Source organism: Ostrinia nubilalis, chromosome 8, assembly GCF_963855985.1.
Source record: "Ostrinia nubilalis chromosome 8, ilOstNubi1.1, whole genome shotgun sequence".
In the NCBI taxonomy this organism is placed as follows: domain Eukaryota; kingdom Metazoa; phylum Arthropoda; class Insecta; order Lepidoptera; family Crambidae; genus Ostrinia; species Ostrinia nubilalis.
This window is the reverse complement of record NC_087095.1, coordinates 4183459-4206845: the sequence shown is the minus strand read 5'-3', so window position 1 is coordinate 4206845 and position 23387 is coordinate 4183459. Positions and strand designations below refer to the sequence as shown.

At 40.0% G+C, this 23387-nt stretch overlaps 4 protein-coding genes across 6 annotated transcripts in view; 2 read left to right on the top strand and 2 right to left on the bottom strand.

Annotated features, from left to right (window-relative positions):
• Window positions 1-5: 5 nt before the first annotated feature.
• Window positions 6-1766, top strand: LOC135073746 (rhodanese domain-containing protein CG4456-like). Of its 2 annotated transcripts, XM_063967913.1 has the most exons (5): window positions 6-112; window positions 734-855; window positions 933-1121; window positions 1312-1474; window positions 1565-1766. In XM_063967913.1, the coding sequence occupies exons 2-5, from the start codon at window positions 759-761 to the stop codon at window positions 1614-1616; spliced, it is 501 nt and encodes a 166-aa protein (XP_063823983.1). In that variant the 5' UTR covers window positions 6-112; window positions 734-758; the 3' UTR covers window positions 1617-1766. The 2 variants fall into 2 exon arrangements, with proteins under 2 accessions (XP_063823983.1, XP_063823981.1); XM_063967911.1 differs by lacking the exon at window positions 6-112 and having other exon boundaries at window positions 729-855.
• Window positions 1767-1867: 101 nt separating this feature from the next.
• LOC135073745 (rhodanese domain-containing protein CG4456-like) lies at window positions 1868-3086 on the bottom strand. Of its 2 annotated transcripts, none has more exons than XM_063967910.1 (4): window positions 2939-3086; window positions 2326-2532; window positions 2083-2245; window positions 1868-2003 (listed from the first exon to the last, which is right to left on the bottom strand). In XM_063967910.1, the coding sequence occupies exons 2-4, from the start codon at window positions 2462-2464 to the stop codon at window positions 1952-1954; spliced, it is 354 nt and encodes a 117-aa protein (XP_063823980.1). In that variant the 5' UTR covers window positions 2465-2532; window positions 2939-3086; the 3' UTR covers window positions 1868-1951. The 2 variants fall into 2 exon arrangements, with proteins under 2 accessions (XP_063823980.1, XP_063823979.1); XM_063967909.1 differs by lacking the exon at window positions 2939-3086 and adding an exon at window positions 2767-2932.
• A 2433-nt stretch (window positions 3087-5519) lies between these two features.
• LOC135073756 (peroxiredoxin) lies at window positions 5520-7349 on the bottom strand. The gene is made up of 4 exons (XM_063967929.1): window positions 7069-7349; window positions 6840-6957; window positions 6271-6676; window positions 5520-6027 (listed from the first exon to the last, which is right to left on the bottom strand). The coding sequence occupies exons 1-4, from the start codon at window positions 7226-7228 to the stop codon at window positions 5962-5964; spliced, it is 750 nt and encodes a 249-aa protein (XP_063823999.1). The 5' UTR covers window positions 7229-7349; the 3' UTR covers window positions 5520-5961.
• Window positions 7350-7621: 272 nt separating this feature from the next.
• Window positions 7622-23387, top strand: part of LOC135074137 (histone-lysine N-methyltransferase 2C-like) — a 72426-nt gene continuing 56660 nt past the window's right edge. Inside the window, exons 1-11 of the mRNA XM_063968440.1 lie at window positions 7622-7758; window positions 7913-8000; window positions 9663-9873; window positions 10840-10974; window positions 11046-11330; window positions 11629-11899; window positions 12161-12275; window positions 12349-12468; window positions 13535-13707; window positions 14626-14709; window positions 22546-22736. Of these exons, the coding sequence (XP_063824510.1) occupies window positions 7913-8000; window positions 9663-9873; window positions 10840-10974; window positions 11046-11330; window positions 11629-11899; window positions 12161-12275; window positions 12349-12468; window positions 13535-13707; window positions 14626-14709; window positions 22546-22736 (1673 nt within the window). The 5' untranslated portion in view covers window positions 7622-7758. The remainder of the gene's footprint in view (window positions 7759-7912; window positions 8001-9662; window positions 9874-10839; window positions 10975-11045; window positions 11331-11628; window positions 11900-12160; window positions 12276-12348; window positions 12469-13534; window positions 13708-14625; window positions 14710-22545; window positions 22737-23387) is intronic.

Below are 23387 nucleotides of genomic sequence, written 5' to 3'. Positions count from 1 at the left end.
GTATCTGTCAGTTTTGTGATTTGTCTGTCTGTCATTCAAAAATCAATCTTTCCCATTTTGTTTTGTGGGAAGATTTAATTTTTTGCATAAAGTTCGAGGAATATTAAACAGTCTTAGATTAATAAAACCTAGATGGATAGTCTTCATACAAACGCTTCGTCAAGAGTGAGGCAAAAATCTTATGTCATTAGTGTCAATTTTGTTGGGGAGTGTAGACAGTGAAGGCGATTTTCCCGAAAGTAGGGAAATTTTTAATACGTTTTTAATTATTTTATAATTAACAAAAACAAAACGCGTCATGTACTTACTTATTTATTGAATTCAAAGTACCTACCTAATAACAATAAGATAAATCGACTTAAAAGTCTCGATTTCATAAAAAAAGGAAGTGTATTTGTACGGCGAACAATTGGGAAATAAATTTTCTTCTTACTGGTATCATTCCCGTATTTAATTTTTGAAAGCCAAATTCAAGCAAAATACGCGTCGAATTGTAGTACTTACTTATGAAATGTAACACTGGTCACTTTCTTTCGTTTTTCTGGTGTATTTTAGACACCCTTTCACAGCACAAACCGTTTTAATTAATTAAAATTCGTCGGACGTGTTTACCAATTTTTCACTTTGACAGTTCATGTGACGTTTACGGGTGAGCCGTGCCGGCTCCCTAAAAACTGCCTCACCTTTCGTGCACTGACTATCTATCTAGGTTTTATTAATCTAAGTAAACAGTATTCAAGGCAGGCATAAAAAACATCATGTTACCAAGGTTTGCTTTTCGCGGAATTATACCCGCACTAAGATTAACGCAAACGTTAGCGGCTACTTCAAAATCTGTTATCAACTCAAATATTAGTAAGTTGGAATTTTATCTACTTTTCGTTTAAATTTCACTAGAAAAGTATTTTTAATAAATTGGTTATCTCTTACAGAATATTCGGCTTTTACATGGAATCTTAACCATCGTCTGTACTCCCTACAAACAAATCCAGAAGACATGACTGTGGACTTTGATTATGTAAAGAAAGCTACTTCAGATAGTAGTATTTTAATTGTAGACGTTAGAGAACCAGATGAAGTAAAAGAGCACGGGAAGATTCCCAGCAGCATCAACATTCCATGTAAGTTTCATTTTATAACATAATTACTTTGCATATAAATAAACAGTTCTATATTTGGGATAAGGATAAATGCTAGTATCAAAGCTTGATGGGGCTACCATTCTATTATATCATTTTTTATGTCATAATAACATACAAAGCCCAGATAAAACATCTTTATCATCAAAATAATGTTTATAAAATATTGTAGTGGGTGACGTCACATCAGTGCTTTGCACAATGCCAGATAAGGACTTTGAACAAAGATACAAGAGACCAAAACCATCTGAAGACACACAGATCATTTTTTACTGCATGATTGGAAAAAGATCTGGAAAGGCCCAGCATAATGCCATCAATGCAGGATATAAAAAGTAAGTTATAAGTAGTTTTTAAACATTTTGGAGAAATATAAAACCATTGTAAATGTTAACATTATTTTAATAACTTTTTTTTCTTTTCAGTGTTAAAAACTATCTTGGCAGTTGGACCGATTGGGCAACTAAGTCGCAGTAATACAAATATCAATGGCATAAGATTTAGCTGTAGCTTTGGACATTGAATATCCCTAGTCATTGTCAGATACTATGAAATGTTAACTTTGCTTATTATTATATATTTTATGATCAGTTTATACCTTTGCTAATAAAGAATTTTATGTTTCAACCTTGGTGCAACATAATTTCATTAGTAGGTACCTACTTACCTATAGACGTGTATAATAAATATTGCAAACAGCTCTATTGAATACAAAGATAACAATAGTGTAATATAACCAGAAATTTATTACAGAAATATTATGCAGAAACAATGTACTATACATCACGATTTTATTGCACAACAACACAGCCTCATTTTTGTCTGCTGGACCAATCATTCCAACTTCCCAGATATGTTTTAGAGCTGTAAAATAAAAATAAGTAAGTTTAAATTGAAAATAATTTAGTAAAACTTTGATAATAATGAGTATGGAGAGTAATACTTTGCGTATCCAAGTTTCAAAGCTTTATCCAAAGCTTCTGTTGATCTACGGCCAGATCTACAATAAAATATGAGCTCATCGGATGATGATGGCTTGTTGCGTTGGTATTGCTGCTTGAACTGTTCATCGGACATGCTAGTTAATACATCCTGGACAGTATGTACTGGAAAAGTAAAAGGGAATAAGTGAATACTATTTTACAAATGTTACATAATGTAAACCTTGATCAAATTCAAACATTACATGGAATGTTGATACTCGAAGGTATTTTTCCAGTTTCGTTAACTTCATCAGGATTGCGGACATCTATGATCACTTTCTCAGGCTGGTGAATAACCTTCAACATGTCCTCATAGCCTACAACTCTTTTGGGATCAACCATTTTATTTAGGGTTTGATTATTTGTTGAAAATTGTGTCAAAGATACTGGCGGTACAGGTTTTTTGAGCTCTATAAAATTAACAAACAATGTTAAAATAAATTGGAAGGATAGAATAATTCCAGTAAGTAATTAGGTATATTGTAAATGTTTTTAGTGACCATACACAAAATGTATTTATATACAAATAAATAACAATTTATTTATTATATTAAATAGTTGATAACAATGATTGTTAAACAGTGAAGAGGTAGGAAAGACTGATAAATTAATATAAATAAATTATATACTGTAAAAAATGGTACTTTTGTCCGAGTCTGCTATGAGGCTCAAAGCTCGTTTTAAAGCTGACGTGTCTTGCGCAGAATAAATTGCAGCACGGGACATGACCATCATGTAAACAAAATACTTTCGCATAACTATTCGTCAGTCACCCTAATCACCTATGGAACTAAAAAGAGAATATAAATATTATACCAGAAACTTGGAAGGAAGCAGAGAAATAAGGTAGTAAGTAAACAGATTTATGGAAATATAAATGAACCAAAAACGAATTTTGATTTGTTTTGTTTCAAATGCAAATCAAAGAATTCACTTGTTGTGGCTGTCTGTCAAAAATTTGACAACCAGTCACTTTTTTTTAAACAATGGCTGTGGGTATAAGCCCCAAGCCCCAAGCCCAAGGGCGCTAGCGCTACCACAGTGCACAGGCGCTACTATCCATACTTAGATCAATACTGAGCCCCGATTACGGTAATTTTTAACGTCAACAATCCAGACACGCTTCTCGATTCTGCGATACGATTGGTCGTTCAACAGCGTACGTCAGCTGTTTTGACCAATCGTATCGCAGAATCAGAAACGCGTCTGGATTGTAGACGTTATAAAAGTTACCGTAATCGGGGCTCTGGATTATTAGTTCTGATTCTTGCCACGTTGGGCAACTTCTAATACAGGAGGGCGCTGCTATCAATAATGGGTGTCTGAGTTGTTAGTTATTGATTTTACTGAATGGGACCGTAACATAAAGCAGCATCTGACAAGTTACAACCGTGTATCGAGAGTTACAAGTTGTACTATCCATTTCAAATAGGCCGTCTTTATTGTAAATTTAAATTTCGATGTTAATTGAGTCGTATAAAACCAAAGGTGGCAATCTGACGTTTTGGTCAAAATTGAGTTATGGTAGTGGCAACACTGGAAATCTTGATTAAATTTATATAAACTACTCTCTCGGAATCATAAACGGCTATCTCCCATGGTTACAACTGTTTAAAATGGCCCTTAGTACCAAATCCGGCAATCTTCTGATACTTAGAAACAAAGATGGCAATATTGTATTCTCAACCAATAGGAAGCCCTCAATTTACACGTCATAGTATGGCGCATCTACGGAAAGTTCGTTAATTTGCAGTGCCTTTTAAAGTGAATTATAGGTGTCTAAATCATTGCATTTAGTTAAATTTATAATAAAAGTGAAGATGGAGAGTCACCCAATACCAGAGACTAATAGATACACAAGAAAGCGGCGAAGAAACACAGAAAACTGGAAGAAGAATGTGGCCAAAAAAATGAGGTTAGTTTCAATCTAGGGTTGTCCATTTTAAATTCGCGTTAGGGGGCTAGTGTTGGTACAACTGGGCTTTTTAAGACTCTTATATAATTCCGTTGTATGTAAGTAACTAACTAAGTATGTAAACAAATCTAGGAAATCGATTATAACTTACTCCTAATTATCGTATCGATTTGAAACTTAGAGATCGTATGTAAATCGGATGACAATACAATAATTTGGTACAATCGAGCTGATCTAATCATGGAACCAGAAGGGGAACTTTTCAGAAGAAGAAGAAGAAGAGCTTTCTTCTTAATCCCTTTGAGTTTTGGCTCGTTTGGTTTAAATTGACAAGTCCGATATAATATCTTTAACAGTGTATTATTTATTTTTATGAAACTATAATTTATTTGCTTTATTTTGATGAATTACATGCTATTTTTGAACTCATAAAAATCTCCACAGGTATTCAGCTCCATCTACTGAAACTAATTACTGTGAAGAGTTATTGGCTGATACTAGCGAACTGCGTATTTGAAAATACGACTCACAGTTACAATCGTCTGGTCATAAGTAAATTTGTAATGAGAAAAGTAATTTATTACTGTTTCTAAGAAAGTCTAATTTGAGGCTCATTTATGTGACTAAACATTTTTATTTTATTAAATAAACAATGAGTTTATTTTTCTTGCTTTGTTTGATTGACAACCCTGCATATTATTTATTTTCAAAATGGCTGCCTATTTAAAACTTCGTAACAAAAACGGCATTCTGCTCTTAGTTCAGTACCAAATACGGCAATCTTCATTTTTCAATGACAAAGGCGGCAATCTGAATTAAATAATTACGATTTTTGTCTATAATTATAATATTCTATGTGATTTACGTTGTGTCATTGAATATTCGTAGAAAATGCAATATTTTAAAAATGTTCTTGTTGTTGTAAAAAGTAAATATAGCGTATACAACGTTTTTTTCATTTTGCCGACAATGAGTCAAACTGCAGATGGCCGCCTTTGGTTTTATACGACTCAATTATTACTAGCCTAGACGCAGACCATAGATTTTTCATCAGCCGATAGTTGAGTCGGGCAGTTAATCAGTATGGGCATGTATGGAAGTGCGCACATTACACCGATTTGATTTGGCCGATTCTTCATACAAATTAAAAGCGGGCTCAACTAAAAGTTTGATGGTCTGCGCCTAGGCTTCTGAGCTATCACTGGAGCTCACCCATTTTGCTCATTTCTGTAACTTCCAAGGCAGTGAAGTAATAAAAAAAAATACAACATGACATTTTAGGGATGTGCCATAAAAGTCGATACGTGTTTTACGAATGATCGTTGAAATCGATTTATAATATGAGTTATATGATAGTAAAAATATAAAATAATTTGGGTAGAAAAGTAACTAGAGATTAAAAACAAATAACCATAAATAGCTGTATTCCAACTTTATATTTTTATTAAATCTCAATGGTATCAAAAATAAAAAATATTGGAGTCAGTCTTATTGAAATGTTTTATTTTGATCTATTAGCTCTCGATAAACAAGAGAAAAAATCTTATGTATAGTTTACTTCTAAAAACTGATAGTCTAAAAAATACTAAGATAATAACAGTGATGTTTTTAAAGAATGTATAGCACCTTTTTACGTTATTATGAGCCCTTTTAACTCTCATGACAAAACACCCCATTCAAAAATATATAACTTATGTTTTTATGCTGGATAGTTAAGTTAAGACTAATAAAATTCTAATTTTGTTTCTATGACCAAAATCTGCTAAAATATGGAATATCCTGTAATTTTTTGTTTGGATTGATTTTATACAAAGTATGAACAAAATTAATTATACCAATTAAATTTCCCAAACCCTTTTTCATTTTCGTCAAAACAGCTTCGATCATGAATCTATGTGGGTGGGTAAAGATTTAGAACTTAATCTTAGGCTTGTTTATTTTTAGCCACCTTTTCAAAATACTTCTTTTTCTCATCAGGGTTTGGAATTATCTGAAAAAAAAAAAATGTTTTAAAATAAATCTTCCCTTTGACAATTAATTTTAGAAATCGTGTAGATTATAAGGAATTCATCATACTATTAACCAAACACTATTTAATTTGACGAAAAGTCATGAAGTCATTTAAGTAGCTAGTAGAATACCAAATTAGTTAATGGAGCTAATTTGCTGCTAGTATTATGTACCTACCATGTGATATAGCAAACTTATTACTAAGATAATATGAGATTCTCACCGTGTCTTGTCCTGGTTTCCAACCTGCTGGGCACACTTCTCCATGCTTGTCAGTATATTGAAAAGCTTGTACTAATCTGAGTGTCTCATCTACTGAACGCCCAACAGGTAAATCATTCATGGTTATTTGTCTTAAAATGCCTTTTTCATCAATAATAAATAAACCTCTCAATGTGTGCCCTAAATCTTCTAAATATACTCCATAATCCTTAGCAATTGAATGAGTAAGATCACTTAAAAGTGGAATATTTATTTTGCCAAGCCCACCCTCTTTTCGAGGAGTGTTGATCCAAGCCAGATGTGTAAAATGTGAATCAACAGAACAAGCTACTACTTCAGTATTAATTTTTTTGAACTCTTCAATTCTCTCTGAGAATGCGAGAATCTCAGTAGGACACACAAATGTGCTGAAAAAAAGGAAGTTAATGAAATTATATAATCAAAATTATTGTGATAACAGATAATATGAAATATAATTACTTATACTGTGATAAAATATTTTTATCTCTTTGATTAATACTATGCAATTCAATGGTATTGACTAGAACAAGTATTTTTCTAAATACTTACAAATCCAAAGGATAAAAGAAGAATACTAAATATTTTCCTTTGAAACTGGATAGAGATAATTGTTTTATTTCCCCATCAATAACTGCTGTGGCCTCCCACTCAGGTGCCGGCTTTGAGACTGAGATAAAAGAAAACATTATTTAAGTTGAGAACCAAGAATAAAAATAACTCAGAATTGCATGTACATATTTTATATTATCATAAAAATAAACCTTTTAATATAACTCACTCATAGCTTTAGTAAATTGAAGTTTATGATCTATTTTTCTGGCTCCACCGGGAAAAACATTGCCACTGCCAAATGAGTAACAAGAATCACTCTCAAATAATGTACATTTACTATGGGTAATTAAAGATATTATAAGCGTTACAAAAATTAAATAATTCATTGTGTTTTATACGAGAAAATTAATTCTTATAGCTTATAAAATGACACGTTTTTATTTCACTGAATCTCTTCAAACTACACACACATTGACACATCAAAGTAAACCATTGTTGTTGTGGTGGGAAACGTGAACACGTCAGCGATCCCAGCAACGTTCCGTTTCCTACTAGTCTTATTTATTACGAATAACACAAAGTACTAACTTATATAAATAATAAAATTAAAATTATTTTTATAAGATTCCAATAAAGAATGAATAAATTTATTCATAAACAAAACATCTTTACCTTGTTTTCACGTAAAACTAATAATTATTCTAATCGATTTAAAATCGAATCGTTTCAATAATGAGATAATTTTGGTACAACACTATTATATTGTGCGCTTCGTTCGCAATCACGACGAATGTCGCGTTATTTTCATTAGTTTTTGTGTTGTAATGTAAAATATATTTAAACGATGCGTTTTACTTCTGTAACAAGTTTATTTTCGTGAAGTTAACTCATTTTGCGTCCGTCGCAATCGTATGCGGTGAGTTACAAAGTTTAGTTTGGAATCCACTTGTCGTTCACTATGGCGGTCTTCATTTACATTACTTTGATGCTTTGGGAAATAATTTCGTCATAACCAAAAAACTTGTAGTGTTTGTATGTTTTTGTGTATTATAAGCGAAATTGTGTCGTAGATGGACGTACCGGATGAGGGTGTCCTGGATGTAGAACTCCTCGGTGACGACGGCTCGGAGGATGAAGGCGAAGCCCCGCCGTCTTCAGGTACGCCAGATAACTCCACTCCCTATCGCCTGAGCCCTTGATCTATTGTTTATTTGAGCACTTTGGTTGTTTAACTTTGGGTGACTGATGATAATCATACCCATGTCAAGAATTTTGATGATGAATATTTTAATTACATTTTGTGGAAAAATCCACCAACTTTGTTTACTATCTTGTTTGACATTACATTATTTCACCTCTTTCACATGTCCAGATCAAAATATGCTGAGGAAATGCTTATTTGAAGATTAATTTGTCATATTCAGTTGTGTGGTCCAATGTTGTTAATGTCCTTGGACTCCAATATTTTTGAGTTTAGCTGTAAATGAGGTCATCACTGTAATCACACCAAGTCATCATGAGGTACTGAAAGAATTAGATATGTAGTTGTCCAAAGTATATCTTAGGTCATGTATAGATGTAAAAGCCATGTAGGTACCTTGTTTTTATGAAATTTTGGATCTCATTCTATACAAATAATTAACTACATTTAATATTAAATGATATAATCTTGGGGAGCTCGTAAGAATTAATAATAAAATTATGTACCTAGGATTTCAGCCAATGGTGATTACGAATATTAATATGTGGTCACTGTCTTAGTCTTACCAAACCTCTTGTGAAATGATTATGTGCAAAAGATGATCAATTAAAATGATAAATATTGTATCTTCCTGACTTGAATAAAAGTCTGAATGATTTTTATGAATTTCTTAGTAAAATTGTTGTTTAGATGCAACTGTTGGCAGGGTGTTGAGACAACTGATAGGTACCTGTATCTATTTATTCTTATACCTATCATAATATAAAAAATATGTTTCATACAACAAACTTTTTACTTTCCCATATTTTGGCGGTCAAGCTGTAGATCCTGGCTACACAGGAGTTGCAGTGGTGGGAATGAGAGGTGGGAATAGTTTTTCCCATATTTTGATTGAGCATGCTGCTCTGACTTTATGTGTAAATAGTAAGCCTAGGTGAAACAAACTAACCTTCTATATCTCAACTTGTATAACCATACTCAACAGTTCCAGTAAATTAAAACAACAATTTAGGTAGGCAGTCTTATCACTAAGAACCTTTCTGTCAGATTACTACACAGGGCCGGGGTTCACACCACACAAAAATTACAAATATGTACCCACCGCTGCAACTTCTATGTAGCCAGGATCTACAGCTTGACTGCCAATAAAAACCCAACCAGTGAAGGTCAAGTTTGTCCCGGGAGAAAGTTAAACTGTCATTGGACCCACAACAAAATTAATCAGAAGAACCTAGCATGAGTTCGAAGTTAAGGTTCAACTTAGCTCCATTGCAAAGCAGATGTCAGGTGACAAACAAAGGTTTAGTAACCTTTATGAAAAGATATGCACCACGGACAATAAACATCAAATCATTAGCTGTAGTGTTTGTCAATTATCGTAGCTATAGTCTGGTCTGTGAGCACGTAGAATTTTGTCCAATGACCCCAAGCTACCCATCCTTATCGCTCGCGCGTAATTATATTGCTGTCGCGACTGTGCAACGGGCGCCCGCAGTGAGTGTGCGAGCGCGACAGCAACATAATTACGCGCGAGCGATAAGGATGGGTAGCTTGGGGTCATTGGACAAAATTCTACGTGCTCACTGACCGGGCTTTAGCCCATGTTAACCCCTCGACAGATTTCTACGCAGGGCCGGGGTCGACGCCGACCTCGTGCGCTTCGTCGCCGCGCGGCGAGGAACCGGCGTCGCCGCACGGCGGGGTGCCGCAGCCGTCGTTCTTCCACCACCAGCCCTACGCGAGGCCCTTCTTCACGTCGGCCCGCCGGGGGCCCGGCAGGCCGCGCAAGGAAGGCCCCAAGTTGGTCAAAGAGGGCAAGATTGTTAGGAGGTGACTGGAACTTTTATTTTTTTTTTTACTTTACTTCTTTTATAGATTACATTAAGCCTCGCCATACACGGACAGCTTGAAGCAGCTAGTATCCGACATCTTCAAGCTGCGACTGCATAGCAAACTACAGTACACTACGTACACACATACACGGAACCGCTCGAGCAGTTACAACTGTTTCCGTAGTTTGCTATGCAGTCGCAGCTTGAAGCTGCCGACACTAACTGCTTTAAGCTGTCCGTGTATAGCAGGCCTTAGTGCTATGTGTGTTAATGTAAGTAACAATAATAGTGAGCTGTGAGTGAGTGTGACTGTGTCAGGCACATACAAGTACACTGATTGAAAGTACGCAACTGAGTTCTAGAGCCTGCCCTGTTTTTTTTGTTGATTTATACGAATTAAAATCAGATAATTAACTTTTTAAAAAAATAAAACCGACTTCAAATGCGTGAACACAAAAAAAAACTAAAAATTAAAAATATTGCGTATAAAAAAGTTCATCCCCAATTTTCCACCCTTGGGGGTGAAATATTTTCTTCAAATTCCCATGAAACCACCCTTTTGATAATACCTATTCAACAAAAAATAATCGTTCAAATTGATTTATAATCGGCGGAGATATTGGGTATAAAAAAGTTCATCCCCAATTTTCCACCCTTAGGGGTTGTTTTTTCTATTATTAAATTTAAATGGGACCACCCTTGAGGTATTACCTATACGCCGAAAAAAGATTTGTTCAAATCGGTTCATAATTGGCGGAGTTATCGCGTAACAAACATAGAAAAAAAAAAAAAAAAAAAACATACGGGTCGAATTGAGAACCTCCTCCTTTTTTGAAGTCGGTTGAAAAATAGGCCACAGCTGAAGTTTTATTAATTCTTTTTAAATAAATACTTTGAATTTATTGCTCAAATTCATTAGACGATTTTTATGACAAGGACAAGTCTCATGAGTATTATTTTTTAGGTATAGAAACCCTGGCTCTGTGAGAGGGGCGAAGAGACACCGCGGCAGCCGCGACGATGTTCTCGAGGAAGGGATGGAAGAGGACGACTTTACCATGCCAGCTCCGGAAGAACCGCCTTTTATGCCTGAAAAATGGTTGGTACTTCACTTACTTCTCAAATTCATTATATCACAAAAAAAAAATCTCATCACATTCTCTATTCTAGGCCAGGGAAAGTGTGCGCTCTTTGCAACCTTAGCGAGCGCAGTCAGCTGGGCCAAGGCGAAATGAGGCAGATTCTGTGCAACATCAATGAAGGAGATGGAAGCACCACGCCAGGAGTGTCCAACTCTGGGGGCGCGACCCCCACCAGCGCGGTGACCCCCACGAGCACCCCGTCCACCCCAGTGCCCCCCGGCCTGGCCTCCCCGCCCCCGGAACTTGTAGATCCTACCCAACAACCGGCAGCACTACCTTTAAGCAGACGGCAGAAGGCTTTCGCCAAATGCAAGTGAGTAACAAGAGGCATAATATTATGTTCCTTTATTAACGTTTTATATACTTTTGTTTAAGCCTAGGCGCAGACCACGACTTTTAGTTGGCCGATAGTTGGGTCGGGCTATTAATCAGTATGGGCATGTATGAAAGTGCGCACACTACACCGATGCATTGGCCGATTCTTTATACAAATTAAAACCGGGCCCAACTATCGGCCAACTAAAAGTCGGTGGTCTGCGCCTAGACTTACTGTTTCTGTTTTCCAAACCGTCAATTTATGTAAAAAATCTACACAAAACACCTTGTTTCAGAACACCTCTATACAACATGGAGCATACTGACGAACTGTCAATAATTGGACATGTAGAATCATTAGAATTAGCAGGGGTAGTGTCCTCCGGGGCTTTCTACCTGCACCGATGCTGCCTTGAGTTCAGCCCGCCCTTCCACGACCAAGTGGTCGCCAACGCTGACGAAGATAAAGATCAGTTGGAGGAGGCCCGGGTCAAGGGCATAGTCACTGCTGCCTTGTCGAGGAAATGTGCCTTTTGTACGCGACATGGTGCTAGTATTCCTTGTAAGGTAAGACGGTTAGATGGTCTATGACAAAACTTATTCGAAGGTTAAACCCCTGTTTCCAATAAGGCGGAGCAGAGAGTAGATGTGTCGGGAGAAGGAATTTTTCTAGAGAATTTAACGGCGGCGGCGGCACCGAGAAAAGATGTGGAAATAATTAAATCCGATTAGTTATTCAAAACGCTTTTCCGCTCCGCACTGCCTTGGTGGAAACCGGGCCTTAGAGCCTATCTGATTTATAATAATATTGTTTGAATTTGTTTGCAGATGAGTTGCAGTAAGTACTTCCACCTACCGTGTGTTCTCGCGTCTGGGGGTTACATGGACTTCCAGACGAAATCTTCTTTCTGCAAGGACCATTTGTATCAAGTGCCACTTGTTTGTGAGTATTATTTCACACGTATATTTTATTTTTTTATTGAAAATATGTAGATAACATGGTGGTTTTGTGGTAGGTCCCGCTGATATCGACTGCAGGACGTGTAGGACGATCGGCGATATAGCCAACCTCATGACATGCGTGACGTGTGGCGCGCACTATCACGGGACTTGCGTCGGCTTAGCCCAGTTGCCAGGTATGATTCAGTTTAATAACAAAAAAAAATTCTTTTACCCAAGTGGGGCCACAATCAAGAGAAATACTTAATTAATTTTAAATAAAACTGTAATAACTGTGGATTTATAAAGCTATAATAATAATAAAAAACAAAAAAAAAATGATCGTTTTGACCTCTGTTACTGCTTCAAAAAACTACTCACCATTGATATATGTAGTACATATTTGTTTTTTGTTTGGCGTTTTATGGCTGTTACATGATTAGATATAAAAAAGGCTTTATTTATTTATAAATGATGATAATTAATATGTGTATGTCTTTGGAAAGTTGTGCCCAAAAATATTTTAGTAATATTCAAGGCACTTTTACTGAGGAAGATTCCAGTAAGAATAATTAAACGTGACGCATAATACCGCCGGTGCTGTAAATTGGAATTTAAAGCAACTAGGTCAATGACCCCAGGAAATTACTAGACTTTCAGAACTGTGTTGATAACATGAATAGGTACTTGTTAGTGGTTTTATTTGACCGAATTGAAATCCATAGATATGTGGGTTATGGAGATTGGTAAAGGGGTTTATACTCAATACTCAATTCTTTATTGCATTTCACAGTGTACATTAGGTCTTTACTAAGCAGTTTACGCACCTAATAAAAAAAAAGTTTCATTATATTTTATTTTTTATGACATCATTAAAAAGGTGTGTGGGTGTGATAAATCGGATTGCTGCTGCTTTGATAATTATTTTCAATACAGTTAATGTTGTCTTACAACCTTCTGTTCGTGTGCAAGAGGGCGATGCGATTTCGTTTTGCGATGAGAATAGTCACTATTCGCGCGCCGATTTGTAAGGTCCAAGAGATTCTTCCTTTAAGTCGTTTCCCTCTTGGCAGAGCGGTCGTAGTCATTTTGAGGCGTCCACGTTATCGTTATTCCAGATTAAATGTTATCGCTCGACGAAATATGCGAACATCAGGTTTGCCTAACTCATCTGGAGGATTTTGCCTTTGAGAAATTAGAGAGAATCGTCCTCCTGTACTTGAGTTTTGACTTGACCTAATAAAGACGATTGTTATGTGCCAGGGGTGCGTTCCGGCTGGTCTTGCCGCATGTGCCGCGTGTGCCAGGTGTGCCGCGGCGAGGCGTCTCCAGCGGACGCGCGCGCCGTGGCCTGCGAGCACTGCGACAAGCTCTACCACGCGCTGTGTCTGCGCCCCGTTATGGCCACTGTGCCTAAATATGGCTGGAAGTGCAAGGTATGTATAGTAGGAGCTAGGTCGTGCTGCTGCCCCCCTGAAAAATAGCCCAAGATAATTATGCCATGGGCTTACGAGCTCTGCGACGAGCTACCACGCGTTGTGTCTGCGCCCCGTTATGGCTACTGTGCCTAAATATGGCTGGAAGTGTAAGGTATGTTTAATGAGGGCTAGGTCGCGCTGCTGCCCCCCTGAAAAATAGCCCAAGATAATTATGCCATGGGCTTACGAGCGCCGCTTCATATCAAGGCCATTATGAAAATAGCCCTAGACACGCCAATGGGTCTGTGAGCTCTGCGACAAGCTCTACCACGCGCTGTGTCTGCGCCCCGTTATGGCCACTGTGCCTAAATATGGCTGGAAGTGTAAGGTATGTATAGTAGGAGCTAGGTCGTGCTGCTGCCCCCCTGAAAAATAGCCCAAGATAATTATGCCATGGGCTTACGAGCTCTGCGACGAGCTACCACGCGTTGTGTCTGCGCCCCGTCATGGCTACTGTGCCCAAGTACGGCTGGAAGTGCAAGGTATGTATAGTGAGGGCTAGGTCGTGCCCGCTGCATTATGTCAAGGGCCGGCTTCCCTGAAAAATAGCCCTAGATACGTCATTAGCCTTGCGAGAACTGTGACAAGCTACCACGCGCTGTGTCTGCGCCCCGTTATGGCTACTGTGCCTAAATATGGCTGGAAGTGTAAGGTATGTATAGTAGGAGATAGGTCGTGCTGCTGCCCCCCTGAAAAATAGCCCAAGATAATTATGCCATGGGCTTACGAGCTCTGCGACCAGCTACCACGCGTTGTGTCTGCGCCCCGTTATGGCCACTGTGCCTAAATATGGCTGGAAGTGCAAGGTGTGTATAGTAGGAGCTAGGTCGCGCTGCTGCCCCCCTGAAAAATAGCCCAAGATAATTATGCCATGAGCTTACGAGCTCTGCGACAAGTTACCACGCGCTGTGTCTGCGCCCCGTTATGGCCACTGTGCCTAAATATGGCTGGAAGTGCAAGGTAAGACAGCCCCCACACTAATTCGTCGTTTTATCAGTGCCTGTGCAGCGTTGACGGCGCCGGGTTAACGTCCGCGTGGTACCAACGCAACGCTTTTTCACTCTGCTGATGCGTTGCACTGCAATTTATGAATCTTCAAGCCATAATGAATGTGATAATATAGTGGCGAATTTATAAATTTGCCGCCTGTAAGCTGTTCAAGGGGGGAATAACATATGAATAAAGCTTTCTAGGCCAGTCTAATCAGTTCGATTTTTGATGATAATCTATACTTATAATAAATCTGTAGAGAGGTCAATTCTGTACATGTAATATATTTTCAAAATAACTATCAGGGGGTGATTAGTGATCGATACTGATGCCAAAAATGCAATCAGTAAAATTTTTGTCTGTCTGTCTGTCTGTCTGTCTGTCTGTCTGTCTGTCTGTCTGTATGTTCCTTATAGAAACAAAAACTACTCGACGGATTTTAACGAAACTTGGTACAATTATTCTTCATACTCCTGGGCAGGTTATAGGATACTTAGGAATTCCCACGGGAACGGGAATTAGCGGGAAAATCCTTTTGTATGAAAAATCTAAACTGCTTAAGTTAGACGCTTGAAATTTGGCATGCAGGTACCTTAGTAAACTTAAAGCTTAGTTACAACAGGATATTGCAAAATTCCCACGGGAACGGGAGTTAGTGGGAAAAAACATTTGTATGAAAAGATCTAAACCGCGTAAGATAGACGCTTGAAATTTGGTATGCAGGTACCTTAGTAAACTTAAAGCTTAGTTACAACAGGATATTGCAAAATTCCCACGGGAACGGGAGTTAGCGGGAAAAAACAATTGTATGAAAAAATCTAAACCGCGTAAGATAGACTTGAAATTTGGCATGCAGGTACCTTAGTAAACTTAAAGCTTAGTTGCAACAGGATATTGCAAAATTCCCACGGGAACGGGAGTTAGCGGGAAAAAACATTTGTGTGAAAAAATCTAAACCGCGTAAGATAGACGCTTAAAATTTGGCATGCAGGTACCTTAGTAAACTTAAAGCTTAGTTACAACAGGATATTGCAAAATTCCCACGGGAACGGGAGTTAGCGGGCAAAAAAAATTGTATGAAAAAATCTGAACCGCGTAAGATAGATGAAGGGGGGGTAAAACGAGATCCACGCGTACGAAGTCGCGGGCGGCCGCTAGTAATATTATAAGATTCAAAAGTGGAAACTAATTAAAAAAAAACAAATTCAATAGAAAACCCGTTTATTAATTTTAAACATTTATTTGCAACAACTCAAAATAATTTTAATTACATAAAAATAACAATTGCACACTTATTTAACAAGAAATAGAGATAAATAAAAATAGCTCACGTGACCTTCAATCGACCGACAGAGATTCCTCCAGACAACCGTCCGTTCCGAGCGCCGAGAAGCAAATGGGCTCCGGTACACGCGGCGTTGGTTTTTATAAACGACGCCCGGTAGTTTGATGACGTAGCCAGGCAGTTCCTTACACGGCCTCTCCTGACTGTGTGTCGTCCTCGACACATGTTCTTCGGGTGGTGCCACTGGGACCTGCTACGCCTGGCGCCGACTGTTCAGGTTCTGGGTCAGCGTCCAGCAGGGGCATCGAAGGGTCAGCCGGACGAGTAGATGCTGCTGGTGTGGTGTCGTCATCTTCAGAATTCTCGTCTGGAAATGACATTTGTATGAGAAACAGTACATAGGACAACTAAATACACACGACCTCGTATGTCTTTCACTCGATCAACCAGTCAATTAATTCAAACATCAATCTAATAAACACTCCTCTAGTTCGCTCATTCATACATCCATCTTCATAAAGGTAAGTCAGAGACGTCTCTTTAAAATAGTCGAACCCAATGCAGACTGCTCTCCAACACTGAGGTAGTCTCTCCAGCAAGACTCCCTCGTCCAACTGGCCGCCTGCAGTCTCAGCTCCTGTAACATGACTTGACGCAGACCATAATCATACGTCAAGTCGTTTGCCACGCAGACCGTATTCGTACGTGCAAACCCGCCCAACGCGCAGACCGTATTCATACGCGTGAGCCTGCCCAACACGTAGACCATAATCATACGTGTGAGCCGTCCGACCTTTCGGACCATAAGTTGACCATTCTGGTGAACTTATGACAACTAGCTACTTGAAGCCATTCAAGAGCCATCCACAACATCATGGTGCAGCGACAAACGCCAAGCGACACACGCCTGAGTGTCTGATACCACAGCGATCAGCACTTACACCATATGACCAAAGCCTGCAAGCAACAAATGCCATGAGAAAACTTACTCTCAAAAAATGTAGCACACGTTTCTGGGCACCATTCGCCGTGCCACGGCACCATATATTGCGCCGCTGCCTGCGTAGTCTTGCCGTAGCCTCCGCTCAGCAAGCGAAGCGTATAACGTCCGCTAGGCAGCACGTCAACCACTTTATAAGGGCCGCGCATGCCGGGATCAAGCTTCCCCGTAGACTGCGAAAACTTTATGACGAACACAACATCATTAAGGTTAAACTGACGAGGTGGACGACGCCGTCGGTTAACTTGTTCGTCTTGCTTAGCTTGGTTGCTTCTTAACAGCCGGCGAGCTCTGTCCCTGGTGATTTCCCGCAGGGCCTCCCGGTTGGGTGACGAGCCTTCGACAGCCACATCGCGCACCAATGCACGAATAATAGGCGTCGTTGCCTCCGTGCCGATCAGAAGATTTAACGGAGAGACTTGTGTGGTTTTTTGCTTTGTAATATTAAGCACAAGTTGAAGTTTCCACAAAGTGCTGGACCACGGTACGTTTTTGTGGTTCGCTTGTATACGTAACATGTTAAGTACTGTCCGCATATATCGCTCCGCTTGACCATTAGCGTGATGCATTTCGGGGGTTATGTAGTGAAGACTACAACCTAGCTCATTTATCCATGTTACGAAATCATTTGACTCAAACATCCGCCCTTTGTCCGTAATCATAAGCTTTGGCACCCCAAACAACGAAATAGCTTGTGTGACCACACGTTTCAGCTCTACAGCATCTTGTTTGTAGATGGGATACAAAAGGGAATACTTAGTGAAAGCATCCACAATGAGGAGAACAAATTTGTATCCTAATGAGGAGAACAAATTTGTATCCTTCGGATACGGGTAGGGGACCTAGTGCATCAACATGCACCGTATGGAAAGGGGCATCTGGTTTTTCCCATGAAGTAATGTTTTGCAAATGGGCACGAGGCACCCTTTTTTGTGAAATACATATGACACAATGACCTACGTATTTGGCGACAAACTGTCTGATGCCTGGGAACCAGAAGTGTCTCAGAATAAGATCGAGAGTTTTCTCCGCTCCAATGTGCTCATGCTCATCGTGAAACACTCTAAGGAGACTGAGTCGGTGACCTTTAGGAATGTAACACAGCAGTCGGGGCTGCTCACCTACCGGGACATACTTATAGTACAGGACACCATTTTGGACGGAATATTTAGTGGCATCTAAGCTGCCATCCTGAAGCTTTTGAATAAGGTCTTGCGTTTCGTTATCAGCTGACTGAGCTATTTGTGCCCAATTGCGAGGCCTTGAGATTTGATTGACGCTGGCTATAGGATTGCGACTTAGATAGTCAGCGTGAGGCATCATTACCCCTTTGCGGTATTCGATAGAAAAGTTGAAGTCCTGGAGATAGATCCACCAGCGGGCAACTCTGGGTAATAAATCTTTCTTTCGCTCGGTGGATTTTAGCGCGTTACAATCAGTGACAACTACGAATTTTAACCCAACTAGATAGTGCCGGAAGTTTTGAAGAGCCTTAACGACGGCAAGGGTCTCCAGTTCGTAGGAGTGATATTTGCTCTCAGCCCCTTGAGTAGATCGACTAAAGTAAGCTACTACGCGCTTTTTAGAATCTGGGTGGACTTGCAAGAGGACAGCGCCATAACCTGCGCTACTAGCGTCCGTATGGACTTCAGTAGGAAGTTTCGGGTCAAAAATTGCGAGAACTGGCTCACTCGTAAGATGTTTTATAAGATCTTGCCGGATAGCCTCGCATTCAGGAGTCCAAACGAACTTTACGTCCTTACGGGTCAAATGAGCAATGGGGGCAGTTTTGGTGGCGTAGTCTTTTATGTACCGCCTAAAGTAGCCTGCTAGCCCAAGTAATTGGCGAACCTGTTTTACGTTCTCTGGTGGCGTGGTGTTAGCTAAGGCTTCTACTTTTCGCGGACTCGGTCTAACCTGACCCTGACTAATAACTTTTCCCAAATACTCTACTTCGGTTACGAGAAATGAGCATTTTCGAAGATTAATCGAGAAACCGGCCGTAGTGAGTGTTTTAAGTACCTTACGTAATAGCTCGATCCCCTCATTTACAGTGTCACTTAAAAGGAGCACATCATCGACATAAACAAGAACGTTCCCGGCGTCAATATGTTCGCGTAAGGTGTCATTAATTATACGTTGGTACACTATGGGTGAATTGGCTAAGCCGTATGGCATTTTTACGTATTCAAAATGGTCTTCCGGCGTCACGAATCCAGTTAGAGGAATACTCTCTTCTTTAAGAGGGATTTGGTGAAAGCCGGTAGCCATGTCCAGGCTTGAGAAGAATTTAGCACCACCCAACCTATCAATCTGGTCTTCTATTAGGGGAAGCGGGTAGCGATCTTTTACCGTGATACGATTGAGCGCTCGGTAATCGACGCAGAGCCTATCGGAACCGTCGCGTTTCTTAACGAGTATAATCGGACTGGCGAATTCCGATTTTGAACGCCTAATGACACCTTTGTCTAAAAGATCTTTGGTGATCTCCCGAACTTTAAGTTTCTCATCATACGAGAGCTTGTACGGTCTATATACCACAGGTGTCGAATCGGTAAGCTTTATCTCCATTTCGCCCGTTTGCACAGTCGTAGCGGCGGTACCCGAAATCAAGAAATTGGAAAACTCATTGATGACAGACATAAGGCTTTCCAATTCGTCACCTTGAAGAGGTGTATTCACTTTGACTTCCTCTGTTTTCACGGAGTTAATTTGACCAGAGAAGCTGGTGCTACGCGTAAGATACTGTCTATCCTTGGTCCGCACATACGTTATTCCGTCGCGGTTCATTACGTCGGTGCCTATTATAATAGGGGCGTTCATGAAAGATGCTGGGACTACCAACAGATCTACCTCAATTGATATGTCACTGAATTCTACGGTCACTGTGACATATGACGTGGTCACTAACTCTTTGTCACTCAAGCCCTTTAATACACAACGTTTCGGCTTAGGCTGGCATGAGATGTATTTAAGAACGTCTGAAGAAATGAGAGACACACCGAGAGCACCACTATCAAGAAGTACGTCCACCGGTACCCCATCTACCACCGCAGGAGTAATATCATTGTTTTGGAAAGATCCCGGTCTTTGAGAGCAAAGGTTTACGTTACGCTGATTCCGCGGCTCCGATCGTGCCTTGGCAAAGCAGTTGTCCTCAGTATGTCCCTGCTTCTTACAAAACGCGCACAGATTACTAGGACCTGGTTTCGCGCTTGATGTCGTATCGGATTTCGGTCGTTTGCAATCACGACTGACGTGTCCCCGTTGGTTGCAAGTAAAACACTTTAAACCGAACCGATTATTGTGTCGAGCCGGGGCTTGTTTTTTAGCATTTGTAGAGTTATCTCGCTTCGCAGTATTGGGTTTGGTATAAATTGAGAGAAAAGAAACGATAGTGTCCGGCGTCAGATTGGCATTAGCAGCTGCCGCACGTACTTGTGGACTGTCGATTCCACGGATAACAATGAGTGTCCTCAACTCATCGCTTAACCCTTGAACTATTTTTAGGCGTAACAAAGTGCGACGCGCGTATTCCGCAATTAAGTCGAATATTTGTCTGACGTCGTGTTCATGGCGTCTAATAAAATGTTAGCGTAGTCGAGTTTATTGGGACAAAGAGACACAAATTCCTTTTTGAAGTTAGACCATGTTCTATCGTTCGAAACCCACTCGCTCAGCCACACTTTGGCATCACCCTTTAGACATGAGGCCACACGCGAGAGGCACTCGTGATCGTTCCAGCCGTTCGCGTCTCTGGCGCGATCCACTTCTTCGCACCATGCCTCAATGTTATTTATCAGAGGATCGAAATTAGACACGTAATAGCTTTGTGACTTCGAAGGTTGCATGGTTTTAATAGCTTGCATTAAAGCATTTGCAAGAGTGGATGCCTCAGAGGACGCGACACCCGAGCCTAGCGAGGCCTGTCGATGCGGTGCACACGGGCTTGGCTCCCTAGGTGTAGAATCGCGTTCGGGTCGCGTTTGATGCTCATGGTTATTCGAAACATTACGCGAAATAGGAGGCGATCTATCGCTGCTATAATTTTGTGATCGATCTCGGTTTCGTTTACGTGATTTCCTACACGACAACGACCTAGACCTGCAACGGCTAAATCGCGAGCGACACCGACGACGAGAATACGAATCGCTACGCGAGCGATGCCTAGTCCTACCGCGCGAACGGTGTCTTTCGGCACTACAGGAATCACGCCGATCTCGGACACGAGAGCCACTCCGCGAATTATGCCGTGCACTACTCGAGCTATGTCGCGAAACGCCATCACTACGATCACGCGACCTACTCTGCGAGACTTCCCTACTTCGAGAGTTACGACGCTTACGCGACCGACCTCGAGTATGCTTTCGTTTACGGTTACGGGATCCAGTACGCACCATTGTATCACTCACTCACAGAACAAAATTCACAAAACAAAAAAAAATAACAAAAAGCAGGTAGTTTAATAAGCTTGCAATTGCTTTGTTACTTGAAAACAGATACGATTTTCTTATAATTAGCTTTAGTAAATCATTTACATGTACAGGTGGGCGAAAGTAGTCCTTTATCCCACTTCTGATATAAGATTCAAAAGTGGAAACTAATTAAAAAAAAACAAATTCAATAGAAAACCCGTTTATTAATTTTAAACATTTATTTGCAACAACTCAAAATAATTTTAATTACATAAAAATAACAATTGCACACTTATTTAACAAGAAATAGAGATAAATAAAAATAGCTCACGTGACCTTCAATCGACCGACAGAGATTCCTCCAGACAACCGTCCGTTCCGAGCGCCGAGAAGCAAATGGGCTCCGGTACACGCGGCGTTGGTTTTTATAAACGACGCCCGGTAGTTTGATGACGTAGCCAGGCAGTTCCTTACAATATTTTAATTTCTCTCCCATTTCCGAAATTGTGTTTTGTGTGTATTTTTTATTAATTTTGTAAATCGAAATAAATTACCTACGAACTAAATCTGCCGCCCATTTAAAATTTGCCACCCTAGGCTTCAGCGTACTCAGCCTGCTGGTAAATCCGCCACAGCCATGATCTTCAGTCAGGTCCCTTATAAAAATACCTTTTCTTAACTTAGATACTAGATCCTGTCTTCTCTATCGCTTGTCATATTTAGGTCGTCGGATCACATTTAAAAAAGAGTATTGATAGTAAAAAATCAAGTCCATAAGTTCAAATCAAAATCAAAAATATTTTTATTGAGCCATCCATTATTCTTACTAACTAATCAACAAAAACATAACTTATCAGTAAGTTTGCATTAATTGTTTACACATAGTTAGTTTTACATAAATTATATTAACAGTAAAAAGTACTATTGAATAAGCAAATAATGAGGGTGGCAAAATGTATCAGATTCCGTCCCCTACCCGCCGCTAAGTAAAAACTGTGTTGCGACTGGTAGTGTTCGTCATCGTCCAACCGGGCAACGTTTGGCCGGTACACATCTTCCAACGTTGACTATTGTGTGGAAAACCAAAACCACCTAACATTCCGCAGTGCTGCCGCGTGTGTTCCGACTGCGGCGCGCGCTCGCCCGGCGCGGGCCCGTCGTCGCGCTGGCACGCGCACTACACGGTCTGCGACTCGTGCTACCAGCAGCGCAACAAGGGCTCCTGCTGCCCGCTCTGCCGCCGCGCCTACCGCGCCGCCGCCTACCGCGATATGATCCGCTGCATCACTTGCAAGAGGTAACTAACACTACACAGCTCCCCTCCTAAACAAATGGAAAAATGTGTCAGTTGTCATTTCGAAAGGCCTTCGTTCCGGCATTTATTGTATGGCCTTACGGAGATTATAAATAAATAAATAAATATCCTTAGACATTTTACACTTCGCTTCTAGTCCCAAACTAAGCAAAGCTTGTACTATGGGTACTAGACAACGGATATAAACATACTTAAATACTTTTTTTTGTAAATACATACTTATTATACATAGAAAATACCCAGTCCAATACAAACAAATATGTTCATGCACACAAATGTTTGTACTGTGCGGGAATCGAACCCGCTACCTCTGGAATAGTAGTCCGTTTGGAACCACTACACCAAACGGCCGACAAATTTGTGATTTGTGAACGATTAAATTTTTGGAGCGATGAAAAATTTACACCTTGTCTAGGGGTACTGCAGGATTACTGTTTACCGTTTACTTAGCCGTGTAAAGTCGTGCGGTGGTGGTGATTCCATGTGACATAACGTATCCAAGCTGTAACAGCATTCGTGTCTGAAGCACATCTGGAGTCTCGCTGATCTTTTGGAGTAACAAGACAAGAACACCCTTTGGTTGGCACCACTCTTCTACTACAGAAACATAGTTACGCGCTATAACCTCTAATA